At 37.8% G+C, this 19,791-nt stretch overlaps 1 protein-coding gene across 2 annotated transcripts in view; it reads right to left on the bottom strand.

Moving 5' to 3' along the window:
- The window catches only part of Xpnpep3 (X-prolyl aminopeptidase 3), a 59,887-nt gene that overhangs the window by 11,790 nt on the left and 28,306 nt on the right, over positions 1 to 19,791 (bottom strand). Inside the window, exons 5-7 of one of the 2 annotated variants that reach the window (XM_005322221.5) lie at positions 8,126 to 8,188; positions 7,005 to 7,118; positions 5,270 to 5,355 (exon numbers count right to left, since the gene is read on the bottom strand). In XM_005322221.5, coding sequence (XP_005322278.2) covers positions 5,270 to 5,355; positions 7,005 to 7,118; positions 8,126 to 8,188 — 263 coding nt within the window. The remainder of the gene's footprint in view (positions 1 to 5,269; positions 5,356 to 7,004; positions 7,119 to 8,125; positions 8,189 to 19,791) is intronic. The other variant, XM_078052687.1, reaches the window with a different exon arrangement.

Genomic DNA, 19,791 nt, shown 5'->3' on the forward strand with positions numbered 1-19,791 from the left:
AAGAGAGAGAGAGAGAGAGAGAGAGAGAGAGAGAGAGAGAGAGAGAGAATTTTAATATTTATTTTTTAGTTTTTGGCGGACACAACATCTTTGTTTGTATGCAGTGCTGAGGATCGAACCCCGGCTACACGCATGCCAGGCGAGCGCGCTACCGCTTGAGCCACATCCCCAGCCCCCCATGGGTATTTCTTAAAAGAAGAAATACAAGTGGCCAACAAATATATGAAAGAATGTTCAACATCCTTAGCAATCAGGGTCATGCAACTCAGGAGGCTGAGGGAGAAGAATGGCAAGTTCCAGGCCACCCTCCTACACAACTTAGGGAGATTAGGTCTGAAGGTAAAAAAATGAAAAGGGCTGGCGATGTGGCTCAGTGGTTAAGCACACTGTTGGTGGGTCTATAAATGAGAACAGCCATTTAGATAGCAGTATGAAGAGTCCTCAAAAGACTAGGAATAGAACCACCATAAAACCAAGCTTTCCCACTCCTTGGTATTAATCTAAAATGAAAATCAGCATATTATAGTGATATAGGCACATCAATGTTTATAGCAGCTCAATTCACAATAGGCAAGTTATAGAATCTACCTATGTGCCCATCAACAGACGTACAGATAAATAAAATGTGGTATATATGTACAATGGAGTTTTACTCAGCCATAAAGAATGAAATTATGGCAGTTGCTGGTAAATGGAAAACATCATGCTAAATGAAATAAGCCAGACTCAGAAAGTCAAAGGTCAAATATTTTCTCTCGTATTTGGAAGCTAGAGTGAAATAAGGAGAGAAAACAACAATTACAACAACAACAACAACAAAAAAAAAACAAGTAGAGGGAACATCATGAAAATAGAAGGGAAATTAGTGGAGTAGAGGAAGAGTTTTGAGGGGGAGAGAGGAGGAACAGGAAAAAGAAGGACCTACAGAAAGACACTGATCAAATTATATGCATATATGAGTATACCACAGTGAATTCCACCTTTATGTACATCTATAAAACACCAATAAAAAATAACTAGAAGGAAGACCACTGTAGAAGAAGAAGGGGAATAGGGGCAGGGAGGAGGTGAGGTAAAGTGGAAATATAGGGATTAAAATGGAGCAAATTATATTCCATGCATGCATGAATATGTCAAAATGAACACTACTATGTGTAACTATAATGCACTAGTAAAAACATTAAAAAAAGGCTACAATGAATGATTGACCTATACCATCTAAATGTGTGAGTATACCCCATTATGTTCACACAATGATGAAATCACTTAAGGAAGCATTTCTCAGAATATATCCTCACTGTTAAGTGACATGTAAGTATTTGTACATACATACACACATACCCACTGGGTCTGTTCCTCTGGAGAATCCTGACCCACAGATCTGTAAACCTATATTATACAAAACATTTTAACCTTCCCAGAAAACTTTCTTATTTCTTTCTCCTCCCTTCCCCCCTCTCTCCTTTTCTTTCCTTTTCATCGTTTGGGGATTGAATATAAGGGTGCTATACCACTGAGCCGTATCCCCAGTCTTTTTTGAAAATTTGAGACAGGGTCAATGCTGGACTTGGATTTTCGATCCTCCTGCTTAGCCTCTTGTGTAGCTGACAGGTGTATTCCCTGTTTCTATTTTTAATTAATACCCCTTCTTCCAGAGGCAAAGACTGTCTTGATAATTTCATTCATTCTGACCATTCTGTGTATCATATGATATGTACTCTTCTGTGTGCAATTTTCTTCTTTGAGCACAATGGCTATGTAATTTATCTAATCAGTAGAATATTTTTATGGTTGACCAGTATTTCATTATTTGAAACTGCATATTGTGTACCATAATTTGCATATTCATTCTTCTGTTGATAGATATTTGTTTCCAGGTTTTGGCTATTGTAAATAAAGATGTTATAAACATTCTTATATGTGTCTTTGTGGACAAGTATTTGTTTCTCTGAGGTAAATACCTAGAAGTGGAATTACTAGGCCAAAGGGTCAGCATTTATTTAACTTCATAAGAAACTGCCAAGTTTTTCCCCCAAAGTGGTTGTAAACATTATACACTACCGCTACCCAAAAGCAAGTATCACAGTTTCAGTTGTATTGCTTTGTTGCCAATTGTTGGTATGGTTAGTCTTTAATTTTAGCCATTTTAGTAGTAATGTTACCTTATTGTGCACTTTAATGTGCATTTCTCCAATGACTAACACTGATGAATACTTTAAAGTATGTATAAGTCATCTGTATATATTCCTTTGTCAAGTGTCTGTTTTAAATCTCCACTGAATGAAAATTATATCCTAGTTTTTTTTTTTTCCTTTTTATTTTTTGATACCAGGGATTGAACTCAGGGGCACTCAACCACTGAGCCACATCCCCAGCCCTATTTTGTATTACATTTAAAGACAGGTTCTCACTGAGTTGCTTAGCACCTTGCTTTTGCTGAGGCTGGCTTTGAACTCATGATCTTCCTGCTTTAGCCTCCTGAGCCCTTGGGATTTCAGGCTAGTGTCATTGTGCTTGGCATATCCTACTCTTTTGCTTGCCAATTATCTTTTTTTTTTTTTTTTTTTAAATCAGACTTTTTATACCTTTATTTATTGCTCTACCACTGAACCACAGCTCCAGGCCCTTGCCAATTTATCTTTTTGGTACTAGGGATTGAATCCAGGGAAGCGTTACACTGAGCCACATCCCCAGCCTTTTTAAAAATGTTTTCTTATTTTGAGACAGGGTCATGCTAAGTTCTTAGGGACTCACTAAGTTGCTCAGGTTGGTCTTGAATTTGCGATCCTCCTGCCTCAGCCTCCCAAGCCGCTGGGATTATGGGTGTATGAGAAGCACTCGGACTCACACATCATTTTTTTATTAATAACTTTTAGTTGTATTTGGACACAAAACCTTTATTTTTATTTATTTATTTTTATATGGTGCTGAGGATCAAACCCAGCGCCTTGCATGTGCTAGGTGAGTTTTCTACCGCTGAGCTACAACCTCAGCACCCCCCACATCTTTATATGTAGTAGTTTTATTAGTATTCTATGTGAAATACATTGTAATTTTTTTTTTTTTTGCTGCTTCTTTCACTTACAGGTTATTTAGAATGCATTCGCTTATTTTCATCTATTTGGAGATTTTAAAATATTAGTGGCAGTTTGGGATGCTGAGGTGGGAGGATCTCAAGTTCAAAGTCAACGTCAGCAATTTAGCAAGTCCCTAAGCAACTTAGTTGTCAAAATAAAAAATAAAAAAGGGTCGAGAATGTAGCTCAGTGGTAAAGCACACCTGGGTTCAATCCTTGGTTAAAAAAAATATATGAGTGTGTGTGTGTATGGGTGTGTATCTTTTTGTAACAATATTTTTGTTGATTTTTTAATCTAATTATATAAGTCTTCACCTTTTTGAAACCGAGACTGGTTTTACAGCTTTACAAATGGTCTTAGTGAATGCTCTTTTATGCCTATTTGAAAAGAATGTGTCATCTGTAGTTGTTAGACATATAATTTTACAAAAAAAATCTTCATATTTTGGTAACTTGTTTTATAAATTAATCAGAAAGATTTGTCAATACTTCCAACTATAATTGTGGGATTGTGTATTCTCCTTTTAGTCCTGTTAGTTTGCTTCATTTATTTATTTATTTTTTGGGGTACTGAGGATTGAACTCAGGGGCACTCAACCACTGAGCCACATTCCCAAGCCTATTTTGCATTTTATTTAGAGACAGGGTCTCACTGAGTTGCTTAGTGTCTTACCATTGCTGAAGCTGGCTTTGAACTCACGATCTTGCTATCTCAGCCTCCTAAGTAGATGGGATTAAAGGCGTGCATCCAGCTTGCTTCATGTAGTTTGAAGCTCTGTTTTAGCTACTTACACCTTCATAATAGTTATATCTCTCTGACATACTGACACTTTCACCATCATCAAAATGACCCTCTTTGTCTCCACTAATATTCCTTTGTTCTGAAATCTATTTTGTCTGTATTAATATAACCATTCTAGTTTTTTTTTTCTTTCCTTTTGTTTTTTTTGGTACTGCAGATTGAACCCAGAAGACTGAATTATATACCCAGACCTTGTGATCCTCCTGCTTCAGCCTCCTGTGTCTCTGGGATTACAGCTGTGCACCACTGCACTAAGCATTAGCTTTCCAGTTATTTTAGGATTAATATTTGCATAGTATGTCTGTCTTGGATATTTTATTTTCAAAATTCGTGTCTTCCATGTTTGACAGTGCTTTTCTGTTAAACAGCAATGAGCCTGGCTATTATTACTACAGTTGGATTTATTTCTGTTATTTTGCTGTTTTTTTTCCCACTCATCTTTTTGTTTGCCTGCTTTTGTTTTTTCCTTCCCTGTCTTCTTTTGGGTCAAAACAAATTATTTTTAGAATGGGTTTTAATATTCTATCTTAATTCCCCCATTGACTTTTTAGCTATACCTATTTATAGTATTTTTTTTGTGGTTGCTTTAGGGGTTATGTTCTCCTCAAGAGTGATTATTATTATTATTATTATTATTTTAGCTTGGATGGATTCAAATTATAAACTCTGCTTTCAGTGGGAAGCAACTAAAATTTCTGCTCAGTTTATTCAGCTTCTAGCTGCTGGTATTTTGCTCAATGTCCTGAGGCCTTCTCCCAACTCAGCCAAGGATTTCTGAATATTTTGTATGTAGAACACTCTGTTGTTCCTTCTTTTGAAGAACTTCCTCCCATATTTCTAAATACTCTGCCAGAATCTAAATCAATCATCTTAACCAATAAGGTTGTGACTTTATGTTGCTAAAGCAGTGTGGGTTGGGGAATCCTCAGGTAAAAAGCCTTAACCACTAATTTATTCATTTATAATTTTCTTTCAAAGACATACTTGTATAGTTCCTGTTTGTGGAAGTTCTCTGGTGGTTTTAAGTAGCTATCTTATTATTTTGTTCAGATTTCATTACTACTACTCTTGGGAGGTTAATACAACTAATCTATTCTACCATACCCTAAATACTACATTTGCAATCAGGGAAAAAAACCCAACAAACTAATTTTTAAAAAATTATGTGTTATGTATGTGTTAGCTAACACAGTATTTCTAGGCTTTTGAATCTGCTATATGATGAACAACAACAATAACAAAAAGTCTTAGAATACATCATGAGTTCTTCAAAGGCAGGTAACCTGACCTACAAAAGCCCTGCTTATTTCTTTAGTCATTTATTCCAAGTACATCTATAAACCAACTCATGCTAAAAAGCAGCAGGATATATTACTTTGTAAAATCCCTACCTGCCATTGACAGGCCAGGTACGGGTGATGTCACTCACATAGCAGGAAAATTCACAACCTCCATCCAGAAGCACCATTTCCCCATCCTAGAATGCAGGAAGAAAAGTCAAAGAAGGTGATCTCACAATTGTAAGCTCTTTTAACTAATCTAAAATATTCATTTTATTTTATTTTAAAAAGCATTGATTAGTCAGGTGTGGTGGCACATGCCTATGATCCCAACAGCTCAGGAGGCTGAAGCCCTGTCTCAAAATAAAAAGGGCTGGAGATTAGATAGAGGGAAGTGAAGGGAGGAGAAGGGGTATGGGAATAGGAAGGAGAGTAGACTCAAACAGACATCATTACCTTATGTACATATATGATTGCATGACTAATGTGATTCTACATCATGTACAATTAGAAAAATGAGAAATCATACTCTATTTATGTATGATATATCCAAGTGCATAAATGTATTCTATTGTCATATATAACTAATTAAAACAAATGAAAAAAAATTAAAAATATAAAAAAAGAGGGCCAGGGATGTGGTTCAGTGTTTAAGCACCCGTGGGTTCAATCACCAGTAACAACAACAAAAAGCACTGATTGATTATACTGGGGACTGAACCCAAGGCCTTGAATATGCTTGGCAAACACTCTACTGCTGAACTACATCCACAGCCCTTTTTAATTTTGAGATAGTCTCACTAAGTTGACCAGTCTGGCCTTGAACTTGCTATCTGCCTGCCCTCAATTTTCCAAGTTGCTGGAATTATAGGCATGGACAATGCCTGATGTAGCCAAAATTTATATATATATATAATTTACACAGATCTTAAGCAAATGGAGTTAAAAGAGTTTTGTTGAATGCATAACAGATGTAAGCACACCCTTGTGCTCTTTCCCAGTCACCCCTATCAGAAACAACAACTTACCTGGTTTTTATCACCATAAATTAATTATGCTATTTCAGAACTTCTTATAAATGGAATCACAGACCTTATAATTTTTTTCTACCACTAAGCTACATCCCCAGCACTTTTTATTTAAAATCAGAGTCTCACTAACTTGTCCAGGCTGGCCTGAAACTTAAAATTCTCCTTCCTTAGCCTTCCACAGTAGCTGGTATTATAGGAATGTTCCAACACACCTTGCCAGGCAGTGGACTTAATAAAAGAATACATGATTCTTAACTTGTATGGTTATATGGGAAGAAAATCATAAAAGATGTGTTTCCTCACAGCCAATAAGGTTTTCTTAAAATTCTTCTGACTTCAAAATATGCTTGGCCCACTGCTGTCACCACATCATAAGGAGTGTAAAAAAATGAAATGAGCAGATGCTTTAGAATATAATACTTGGTTCTCTACTAATGGGTTGCTAAGTTTTTAAAAAATATTTATTTTTTAGTTGTAGTTGGATATAATACCTTTGTTTTTATTTATTTATTTTATGTGGTACTGAGGATCGAACCCAGGGCCACGCACATGCTAGGAGAGCGCTCTACCGCTGAGCCCCAGCCCCAGCCCGGAGTTGCTAAGTTTTTAAAAGTTTATTTTCCTTATCTATCATGCAAACATGTTAATAGTTGCTCCCATCTAACAAGGATAATTCAAGGACAAATGAGATAATGTCTGTAAAAATCATCTTTTAAACAATAAAAAGCCTTTAAAAATATAGTTGGTGGAAGTGGAAGGTTACTGCATTTTCTACTAGGCCATCATGGGAGAAGCACTGGGGGCATTTTATGTACCTTGATGAGTTGATTATTCTTCACATAGTGCAAAGTGTTCGACCGATTACCACCAGCAACCACAGGTGGGTAGGCTAAGATGTCTGCACCACGAGCCCGGCATTCAAATTCGAACTGGAAAACAACATGGTAAGAATTGTGGATGATCTCTGTAGGTCTGCCCCAGCCCAAGGCTGTCTTCAGCAGCCTCTGCCTCCACACCTGCGCTTACTATATGAGGGTGATTACTGGGAATCTAACCAAACTTTTCATGCTTTTAGTCTTAGATTCTCACCCCGTGTACTATAATCTATTCTATACGTACCCTTTTATTCTCACCAATCCTGTTATTCAAACTTACTATTGAATCTATTCTTTTCCTCTGAGTGTTTTCTAAATTTCTCATGATTTTCAAATTAAGTCCAGAGAGGACAGAGAAGACCTATGAAGAATAGTGAGCCAGAGAGCCATTGGATAAGGTTACTATTTGTTTATTCTTATTTAGCTAAACAACAAAATATGGCTTATATATTTTTTTTAAAGAGAGAGTGAGAGAGAGGGGAGAGAGAGAGAGAATTTTTAATATTTTTTATTCTTTAGTTCTCGGCGAACACAACATCTTTGTTGGTATGTGGTGCTGAGGATCGAACCCGGGCCGCACGCATGCCAGGCGAGCGCGCTACCGCCTGAGCCACATCCCCAGCCCCTGGCTTATATTTTTAACAACAGCTCTAAAACTACTAATTTCAACCTTTCAAATAGCTACCATTCTAAATGTTTTTGGTAAGTGAAAAAGGATCTGGGTGACTGGTAAATTCTGTCAATTTCACTACGCTCTGGGTGGAGATGTAGACTTGAGGTATCTATCTGCTACCACCCACATGCTACCTCAGATCCTTCTTCCTTCATGTTTACCAAAACAGTATTATTTTCCTCCTCTTACACTGTTTTCCTTCATCTGTTCTGCTTTGCATTTTTCTTCTTTAATTGTAGCACTGCATTCATTTAATAAATTACCAACAACATTTAGAACCAAATCCTCCCCAAGGACATGCTATTACTCCCTGGAAAGCCTATTGAATGTCACCTGTAAATCAATGACTTTCATTTCCAAGAGGACCTTCCCACCATCTGAGGCTCACCTTGGCATAAAGAAAGGCCTCCTCCACAGGGGCTTTACTGGCAAACATGGTTTCTATGAAAGCCTGCAAAGAGAAAGGATGATGAAAGGAAAACAGCCTTATTTCAACTATGCTGTTTCCTCATACATTCAAAATACTGGATTTCAAACAAAAGACACCTTTCCCCTTTGTTTTGTCAACCTGAGGTTGTGACTAAGTAGGCAGAATACAGATTTCTTGAAGAGAAAAATTACTGCTTTCAGAAATATTTGACTGATGACCGTGGGGCACCCAACCTTCCCATTAGAATGCACACCACATGTTACAGTAAGCAACACAAAGACTGCTCGGGTTGAATGTGTCCTCTAAAACTTATAGTGAAAGTTAATCCCCAGTATGGTGAAATGAAGATGTTAGGGATGGGCTGGGCTCAGTGGTAGAGTTTCTCTAGCATGTGTGAGGCCCTGGGTACACCCCAGCATTGGGGGAAAAAAAAGAAAAAGAAAAAGATGGGCTGTGGTTGTAGCTCAACGGTACAGCATTTGCCTAGCATGTGTGAGGCACTGGGTTTCATCCTCAGCACCACATAAAAATTAATAAATAAATACAAAGATATTGTGTCCATCTACAATTTAAAAAAAGAAAGAAAGAAAGAAAGAAAGGTAGGTTAGGGTCTTTTGGGAAGTGATTAGAATCACAAGGCCATGCTCTCATAGATGGGATTAGCAGATTTATAAAAGGGTTTGAGAAAGGAAGTTAGGCCTCTTTTGCTTTCCTGCATTCCTCCTTTCTTGCCCTTTCTGTCCCTTCTACCATGTGAAGATACCTAGGGGGCACCATCTATGAAGAATGGGCCCAGAAAGTAGACTTGTTGTCACCTTGATCTTATACTTCCTAGCCTCCAGAACCATAAGGAAATAAATAGATATTTATCTGTTGCTTATAAATTAGCCAATCTTAGGCACCTTGTTATAGCAGCACAATGACTAAGACTGAAAACGTCTGTCATTTTTGTAAAAAGAAGCTATAGCTCCAGTGTATGAAATTATAGATTGAATGGTCTAGTCTACAGCAAGGTTTCCCAATCTTAGGGTTATTGACATTTGGAGCCAGATAATTCTTTGTGGTGGGCTGTCCTGTTCGATGTTGGATGGCAGCAGCATCCTACAATTATATCATCAATACTGCCAAAATACAGCCCCTCCCAAGAACCACTCCCCTGTAGTATAACTACATTATTTATTCTTTGGGATAGCCACACTTTATTGTGTGTTTTATTTTTTTTAAAAATTTTTTTAAAGGATTCAAGGATCTCAATTTTTTTGAGAGAGGGAGGGAATTTTTTAATATTTATTTTTTAGTTTTTTAGTTTTTAATATTTATTTTTTAGTTTTTAAATTTTTTAATATTTATTCTTTGTTTGTATGTGGTGCTGAGGATCGAACCCGGGCTGCACGCATGCCAGGCAAGCGTGCTACCGTTTGAGCCACATCCCCAGCCTCTATTGTGTGTTTTCTATTTCAAGGATATACATTTATTTATTTATTTATTTTTTTAAAGGGGGAGAGAGAGAGAATTTTTTTTAATATTTATTTTTTAGTTCTTGGCGGACACAACATCTTTGTTGGTATGTGGTGCTGAGGCTCGAACCCGGGCCGCACGCATGCCAGGCGAGCGCGCTACCGCTTGAGCCACATCCCCAGCCCCAGGATATACATTTATAATTCACCACTGTTCTTTTTTTTTTTTTTTTTTTTCCAAAAAAGATATTCTTTTCTTTTTGCTGTGCTAGGACCAAATCCAGGGCCTCGCAAATGCTAGGCAAATGCTCTACCACTGAGGCACATCCTCTCACCACAAAAAGGATCTTGTTAAGATCTTCATGACCACTACTGTCATTATGGGTGGGCTGCAGATTTCTCTCAGTTTTCTAGCAGCCAATGTAAAAATGAAAACTGTGTCAGCTCTACAAGTTCCACTGTCTGCTGAATAAGAGCCAGTCAGTTTCCTAGGGATATGATCATATGATGTTATAAGAAGAAAGAAATTCCCTTAAGCTGTTAATACCCTGACCCAAGAATAAACACAATATTTACAGCAATGTTTTAAATAACATAACAAAAAGCAAGTGGAGGGAATATCTGAACAGCTGGCTCCCTCTCTGCTTTCTGATCTTTTCTCAATCATGTTTTCTCTGCAGAGAAGCCTTGACTGACTATCTTGTCTAAACTAGCTCCTTCCATCGTACTTTATCCTCTGCCCTTGCTTCCTTTTTCTTCACAACATCTCATTCCAGATGACTATATGTTTGTCTACTGTCTCTCCTCAACTGAATGTAGACTAGTAGAGAACAGTGACATGTGGACAGGCTATTTTGCTCACCATTTTATTCTCAGAACCTAGAGTGGTGCCTAGCACAAAGTAGTTACTCAATAAATATCTGAGGAATAAATGAGTAATTAAAACTAGTAAAAGGATACACATGCATACTTATATACAAATGTTGAGAGATAAACTGGTTAGCATTCTATTTTTAGCATAAGGACAAAAAAAGAAAAAAGTGATAGTTCTAATGAGTTTATTTACTTGAAAGAGGGATTTTTCTTTTCACTGATTTAATTTTGAACTCTTATTTTAGTTTCATTTTATTTATTTAAATGCGGTGCTGAGAGTCGAACCCAACGCTTCACACACGCCAGGCAAGTGCACTACTGCTGAGCCCCAGCCCCAGCCCCTAATTTTGAACTGTTATTGAATGGCACTGGGAATTTTTGAGATCATGGCTCTTTTACATTGCTGTTCAGACTAACCAAGATGGAAAAGCTCCTCTTCCTTCCTAGGTGGATGCCTGACCTCTTCTGTCATAAATGTGTCTACTAGGAGTCAATATCTTCTCAGATGATTCCAGATATATATAAGGCACATGGTTCAAATGCCATCTGTCCTTATTATGTGCTTGATATCCTTCCTGTAAAGATCAAGGGACAGACTTAATGATAAGTACTTCTTAGGGTTTTCTTGTCCTAATGTAGTCTATACTCCCAAATGACACTTGGCCCTCTTACTCTACTAGGTGCTACTTAAATATTTGTATTTTGCTTCTTAAAAAATGTAAAATGCGTTTTTTTTTTGCCTTTTTCTCTGAACATATCATAAACAGAACACATCATGAAAGAACATTGTACAGCTTATGGAGAAGGGAGAGTGGAAAGGAAAAGCATTTCAGTTAAAATTTCATAAATGTGGGCTGGGGTTGTGGCTCAGAGGTAGAGCGCTTGCCTACCATGCATGAGGCACTGGGTTTGATCCTCAGCACCACATAAAAAGAAAATAAAGATATTGTGTCCACCTATAACTAAAAAATAAATACTAAAAAAACTTTATAAATGTTTTTAATATAGGAGTGTTATGATATGAGAGAAGGAAGGCTGTGACATTCAAAAAGGAGGGGAGGGCTGGGGTGTATCTCATTGGTAGAACACTTGTCTAGCATGCGTGAGGCCCTGGGTTTGATCCCCAGAACCATATCAAGGAAAAAAAAAAAAAAGCAAGGAAGGGAACTGCAGGTAGGTAGAGAGATGGCAGAAGACTATGGCGCATCCCAGAGTTCACTGTGGCTAGAATGTTAAGCACACATGGAAGAATAAGACAAGATAAAGCTCAAAATGTAGACAGCAGGGACCAGATCATGAAAAGTCTTGCATGGGCATTTTGAACTTTAAACCCAGAAACAACAGGAAGCCAACTACCAAAGAACTTGAAGTAGGAGAGGGACAGAGTTGAAAAGATCACTTTGGCTAGGGTAGAGTTAGAATGAGGTATTCTACTGTGCTAGGCACTTTTCATTATTTCATTCTACTTTTCCACAACTCTAGAGACAGGCAATATTATCCTTATTATGGCCCCAGAAATTTGGGCTCAGCGAGGTTTAGTAACTTGGCCCAAATGACACAGGTTGGCATGTAAGCCCAGATCTGTCAAACGTTTTCCGCTATAACATTCTGTCTCCCTAGGAGTGGATCTGGCAACTAATTAGATGCAAGAGTTACGGGAAAAAATTGTCTAGAATAACTTCCATATTTCTATCTAAAGTAACTGGGTAGATGTTAATATTATCAATAATAAAAAGAATATAGGCTGGGTATTTATATATATAGTGCTGAGAGCCAAGCCCAGCGCCTTACACACGTCAGGCAAGTGCACTACCACTGAGCCCCAGCCCCAGCCCCTAATTTTGAACTGTTTCTGAATAGCACATCTGTAATTCCAATGGCATGAGAGGCTGAGGCAAGAGGATCATGAGTTCAAAGCCAGACTCAGTAACTTAGTGAGGCCCTAAGCATTTAGTGAGACCCTGTCTCAAAATAAAATATAAAAGGGCTGGGGATGTGGCTTAGTGGTAGAGCACTACTGGGTTCAATCTGCAGTACCCCCAAATAAAGCATAATTATTCTTGTTTGGGGGTGGGGTATACTGAGGATTGAACCTCAGCCCTTGACCATGCTAGGCAAGCATTCTAACACCAAGTTATATCCCCTCCCCTTTTAAAAATTTTATTTTGAGACAGGGTCTTGCTAAAGTGTCTAGGCTAGCTGGTCTTGAAGTTGTAATCCTCCTACCTCAGCCTTCTTGAGTTGCTGGATTATATGTATATATCACTTCATCCAGGGCAGTATAATTATTTTAAAATTTTTTTAGATGTTGATGGACCTTTCTTTTATTCACTTATTTATATGTGGTGCTGAGGATTGAACCCAGTGACTCACATATGCTAGGCAAGTGCTCTACCACTGAGCCACAACCCCAGCCCCTAGTATAATTATTCTTATGGAAATTATTTTGCCTAGATACCCCCCACCCACCAAAAAAATCTTTTTTAAAGAAATGCCCAGGCTCAAACTTGTGATACTCTTGCTTCAGCCTCCCATGTCACTGGGATTATAGGCATGTGCCACCACAGGCAAGAAATAAAAAAATCTTATAAAGGACTGGGGATATAGATCAATAGTAGAGTGCTTACTTTTGCACATGAGAAGCACTTTAACATTTTAATAGAATTGAGAATGTTTAAGGAACATGTTGACTTGTAGATGGAAGTTATTCATTAAGAAAAATAAGGTCAAATTCCATCTCCCTGGCTGATGTCACTGCTGGGCTGATAAAGGGAACGCCACAAATTACATTATTTTACAACACTTAAAACAGACTTTTTAACAGCATGGCCAGAGGCTGAGGTTGTGGCTCAGTGGTGGAGTGCTTGCGTAGCATGCCCAAGGCACTGGGTTTGATCTTCAGCACCACACAAATGTAAAATAAAGATAGTGTCCACCTAAAAAAACCCCTAAAAAGTAAGTATTAAAAAAAAAAAAAGGGGGGGCTGGGATTGTGGCTCAGCGGTAGAGTACTCGCTTAGCATGGGCAGGACCCAGGTTCTATCCTCAGCATCACATAAAAAAAAAAATAAAGGGGTTGTGTTGTGTCCATCATCAACAACAACAACAACAACAACAACAACAACAACAACAAAAAACCCAGCGTGGCCAGGGAAAGAAGTGTGGAGATACACTGTGGATTTATACCTGATTTTACACCTTATCCAAGACATCTGATCACTGGGCTGATGTCAATTTAATGAGGACCCTTACTATTATACCTCAGATTTGTTCTTAGCTTCCTTATTTTAAAAATCAATGACTTGATGGGGAAAATAAATCAATGATTCAAAGGAAGATACAAATGCATGCTTATCATATATGTATTAGTAAGTAATCTTGCTGGTCTGGCTGTGGCTAGAGCACTCACTGGCACACAGTGGAAGGTTACTAATATGAGGGAAAACAAGAATGCTTAACTTTGGGAAGATTAAAGGCAGAAAACAGAAAAGCAGTCTTGTGCTACAGTTTTGCTAAAGTTCTTGCATGGCACTGATCCTGGTCAAGTCCTAAAACACACTGATTGGTACCAAGGATTGAACCCAGGGGCGCTTAACAACTGAGCAACATCACCAGTCCTTTATTATTTTTTAAAATTTTGACGGGGGTGGGGGGGCGCGGCTGAGGCTGTATGTAACTGTACATAGAGTGCCTAGCACATGTGAGATATTGGGTTCAATCCTCAGTGTCACATAAAAATACATACATAAATAAATAGGTCTAAAAATTGCTGACACTTCCTGAGCAGTTTGTATCAGCTTGTTAGTACTGATAACAGATAAATGCTTTGAACTTGGTCTTCATGAGCTCTCTGAAGAACTTTACTATCATTCAAAGAGAAAAATACCTGTGAAACAAAAACCAAAACCCCCTGAGATCCCACTTTAGGGTCTATGGTTCTGAGGTGTTCTACTCACGCACTGATGGCTCCTGATCTGTGAAAGAAAATATTCTTCTTGGTCCTTACCTAGAAAGGAAAATAGGAGCCTGCACTTGGTATTCCTGGGCCCCTTACTGCAAAATTACCATTGACTGTAATACATTATCTTAACTTTAATGCTGTTGTTATATTACTCTCTTTTCCTATAATAACTGTAAATCTGTAAGCTTTGTCAGTGAGTCTTTAACAACTGAAAGACTGTTGTTAAATTGCTTAAGTGTTGTTTAATTGTTTAACAGTATTAGTATAGTTATCTTTAGAAGTAGGAATGCTTAGAAGACGCCTAACATTATTTTTTACTGAATTAAAATTCATATTACGTAAAATTAACCGATAAAAGTAAACAATTCAGTGACTTTTTAGTACATTTATGTTTTGCAACTACCATCTATTTCAAAACCTTTTCATTATTCCCCACCAAAATTGGAATATTTAATTCACATTCTATCATCCCAACCTCTAATATCCTCTGAGGTATCCTATGTATTTACTTGTTCTTGGTATTACATATAAATGGACCAATAGAATATGTGAGCGTTGTCTGTCTTTTTTTTTTTTTAATATTTATTTTTTAGTTCTCGGCGGACACAACATTTTTGTTGGTATGTGGTGCTGAGGATCGAACCCGGGCCGCACGCATGCCAGGCGAGCGCGCTACCGCTTGAGCCACATCCCCAGCCCCGTTGTATGTCTTTTCATTTCACATGTTTAGTTTTCAAGGTTCATGCACAATAGTGTTCCTTGGCTGAACAGCATTCTACTACACAAGACATAGTCTGTTTATTGGTGAGTATGTGGGTTGTCTGTGCACTTACTTCACTTTCTAACCAGTAAAGTACACTTTCTCTGCATCCTCAACAATACTTGGAGTTTTCTACTTTCTTAATATAACAGCCATTTTAGTGGGTGTGAAATGATTATCTCATTATGGTTTTATTTTCCTAATGGCTAATGATGTTGAACATTTTTTCATACGTTTACTGGCCATATGCATATCTTCTTTAGAGAACTACCTATTTAAAAAATCAAGTTATTTGTCTCTGTGGATAATTATAATATGAGTCTTTATATATTCTGGATACTAGACCTTTATCAGATAATGATTTTCTCCCATTCTGTAGTTTTTTTCACTTTCTTGATATTGCCTTTTCATGTAAAAAATTTCATATTTTGGTGAAGTCCATTTCTTCTTTGTGGTCTTTGCTTTTGGAAGTAAATCTAAGAATCTACTGGCAACCAAAAAGTCATGAAGACTTACTCTATGTTTTTTTTTTAAATATTGTTTTTTTTTTAGTTGTAGTTGAACACATACCTTTATTTTACTTATTATTTTTTTTATGTGGTGCTGAGGATCGAATCCAGGGCCTAGCATGTGCTAGGCGAGTGCTCTATCGCTGAGCCACAACCCCAGCTTCTTACTCTATGTTTTCTTCAACAAGTTTTATAGTTTTGTCTCTTAAGTTTAGGTAACTAACCAATTTTGAGTTAATTTTCATATATGATGAGAGGTAGAGATAAAAATCTTATTCTTTTTGGTGGCACATGCCTGTAATCCCAGTGGCCTGGGAGGCTGAGGCAGGAGGATCATGAATTCTGAGCCAGCCTCAGAAACTGGGAGGCGCTTAGCAAATCAGTAAGATCCTGTCTTCTAAATAAAAAAATATCAAATAGGGTTGGGGATGTGGCTCAGTGGTGAGTGCCCCTGAGTTTCCCAGTACCCCCCAGCAAAAAAATTTTATTCTTTTGCATGTGGATATCCAGTTGTCCCAGCACATATGGCTAAATAAATATGGCTAAAGTGTTATTTTGGAAAAAAAAATTAGAGATGATAAAAAAAAGAATTAGCCAGGCCATTCTTGGTTTGAAGTAGCACATGTTTTGAAACTTAAGACTTTATTTTTTTTTTTGAGAATTTTAATATTTATTTTTTAGTTCTCAGCGGACACAACATCTTTGTTTGTATGTGGTGCTGAGGATCGAACTCGGGCCGCACGCATGCCAGGCGAGCGCGCTACCACTTGAGCCACATCCCCAGCCCTGAAACTTAAGACTTTAGAAAAGAGGATTTGGAGGGGAAAAGGAAACTGATGGAAGATCTGCTAAAATATTCAGTGGTGTGGTTACTGCTGTAAGCTATGGCTAAACGGAAGCTCTGGATGATCCTTTACGCATTCTCTGTTTGGTCAACAGATGGCGATCTAACCAAAAGAAATCATTTTTGATGAGTCAGTTAATCTTATGACACTAACAACTAAAATAATTCAAGTGGCACACTAAAATTAGAGGATGAAAAACCCTTTGAGCAAGGGGTTGTTATTCAGTGAAGGATATATAACTTAAGCAAATAGCCCAATTGAGGGGCTGAAGATATAGCTGAGAGATAGAGCATATGCTGAGCATCCACAAGGACCTGGGTTCAATCCCCCAGCAACAACAAAAATCTCTGTCTCCTGTTTATTGTCACAGGACAGTTTACCATAGACCTGTCTTACCATAATAGGTCTAGGTAAGACAGAGAATCTAAACCTAATATGAATGGCATATTAACTACATTTTCTTATTTTATTTTACTCTCCAGCCCTTTTTACTTTTTTATTTTGAGACAGGATCTCACTTAGCTGTTTAGGGCCTCACTAAATTGCTGAGGCTGGTGTTGAATTTGCTAATTCTCCCGACATGGCCTACCAAAGCTGCTAGGATTACAGGAGTGGGCCACCACACCTAACTTTTTTGCTATTCTTATTTCTCTGTTATCTGGGTCTTACTGACCTGGACAGACTGCTCTTCCCAGAGTTAGACATTTCCTACAGAGAAAAAAATAACCTTGCCTAGAGCACATACTTGATATGTAAACTGACCCCTAATCCCAGACTCCTTTTATCAGGTTCCTGCAGTCTGGGACACTAACTGCTACTCTAAATCATCCGAGGGCCTGGCCCAGGAAAGCTAGTGATATGAAATGACTGAAAGAAAGGTCGTGGCAGTAATGTGCTGAATAATAACATATACCACTGGGGCACAATGAAGCTCAAATTACTAATATTGCTCTGGTTGCCAACAGCATAGTCCCATTTTCCTGTAGTTAACCAATCTATGCTCTTCTCATAAGAATGGACAGCTCAGCTCAGCAGTTGAACTAGAAAGTGTATTTCAGTGGGAAGAGTGTGGGTTAAAATTAATGATAAATTTGACTACTGTAGTAATCATTTCATTATTCATACTATGAAACCTGTCAGAAAATGGAGTTGCTTGTATCAGTTGTAACAGATAAATAAAACTGGATAATTATCACAAAAGACTGCCAGAATCACAATCATGTAATCTTATGCATTTTTTCCTTTAAAAACTTCCCCTTGCCTCAGCCTCTTTGAATACACTTATAGTTCAACTATGGCATGCACATTCCCAAAGCAATGAACTACTGTTCTCAAATAGATATCATTAATCTTCAGAGAATCTCTGTTATTGAGGTTGACAATATACACAAATCTTGTTGTTCATTTAAAATATGGAAAACAAAAATAAATGAAAAATTAATAATAAATGGAAGAAAGGTGAGATTGTTACTGCAGGGAAGGGAGAAAGTCAAGGTGTGTTTCAAAAGCTCAAGAGATGTTTCCGGTGCAAGAGATGGTAAATTCATGAAAGTAATATTTTCTCTTGGTTTTGACTCAGATGCTCCTTAGAGTAAAGGTCTCTTATAAAAGCTCTTCTCTTCAGAAAGCTCAAAGGAAGATGTGGACAACAGCCAGCCTAACAAAAGCACTTCTAAGAGTGTCATATTCTTTAAAATAGCTGAAGAGATAGAAGTATTTTCTATAAGCATATGGAACAATAAAAATGAGGCTTTGTCTTTTGTTTTGTTTTTTTTTGGTACCAGGGATTGAACCTAGGGGCACTTAAAAATTGAGACATATCCCCAGCCCCCCCCCTTTTTTTTATATATTTTATTAGAGACATTGAGCTCTAATTGAGCTGCTGAGGCTGGATTTGAACTTACAATCCTCTTGCCTCAGCCTTCCCAAGTTGCTGAGATTACAGGCATGCACCATCATGCTTGGCTAGGCTTTGTCTTTTGATGCTGTTTTACAGAATGCATCTATTAGTAAGGACTCATGTTGGGAAGGACCTGTAAGACTAAAACACTGTAAATGTAAACAATGTAAATGAACATTGAATAGCCATTAATTGTGATGATAAAGGTTTTTAAAACATACCAAAATGTGATGGTAGAAAGTTATCAACTACCCTGTCCCATTTGTCATAATATGAGTAAAAATTAGCTATCTGCTTTGTTATCATGGGTGGCGGGACAATCGGGTCACTTGGCTTACTGACAAGAACTAGATATAAGTTGATGTTTCTTTCTTTTTTTTCTTTTTTTCAAGAGAGAGAGAAAGAGAGAGAGAGAGAGAGAGAGAGAGAGAGAGAGAGAGAGAGAGAGAGAGAATTTTTAAAATTATTTTATTTTTTAGTTTTCGGTGGACACAACATCTTTATTTGTATGTGGTGCTGAGGATCGAACCTGGGCCGCACGCACGCCAGGCGAGTGTGCTACCGCTTGAGCCACATCTCCAGCCCCAACTTGATGTTTCTGACATTTCAAATTTCAAGGTGTATGATCATGGAAAGTGCTATGGTACATTTAAATCAATCTATCTATGTGTGATTATCATTCATATGACCCACGCCTAGGGGACTCCTAACAGCAACAACATGTCTGGTATTGCCTTATTCAAAGTAAGAAAGATTTAGTGGAATTAGGAACTGGGCTAGCAATAATTGGCTAGGTAGATTTGGGAGTTTTTGGTTTCTTTTTAGAAATGGTTATTATTATGTTGCCAAGCTGGTCTTGATCTCCTCGTCTCAAATAATCCTCTTGCCTCAGCCTCCCCAGTAGCTAGGACTACAACCACTACACTCACTTTGGATATATTTTCTTCTTCTTCGTTTTTTTTTTTTTTTTTGGGGGGGGCGGGTACTGGGGGATTGAACCCAAGGGTGCTCTGTTACTGAGCTACATCCCTATTTTGTATTTTATGTAGAGATAGGGTTCTCAATGAGTTCGTAGCACCTCACTTTTGCTGAGGCTGCCTTTGAATTTGTGATCCTCCTATCTTAGTCTCCAGAGCCACTGAGATTACAGGTGTGTGACACCATGCCCAGCTCAGATAAATTTTTTTAAAAAAATTTTTTAGTTGTTACTGATGGATCTTTATTTTCATTTATTTATATGCGGTGCTGAGAATTGAACCCAGTGCCTCACACATGATAGGCAAGTGCTCTACCACTGAGCTATATTCCCAGCCCTTAGA

This window comes from Ictidomys tridecemlineatus, chromosome 6 (genome assembly GCF_052094955.1).
Source record: "Ictidomys tridecemlineatus isolate mIctTri1 chromosome 6, mIctTri1.hap1, whole genome shotgun sequence".
Taxonomy (NCBI): Eukaryota; Metazoa; Chordata; class Mammalia; order Rodentia; family Sciuridae; genus Ictidomys; species Ictidomys tridecemlineatus.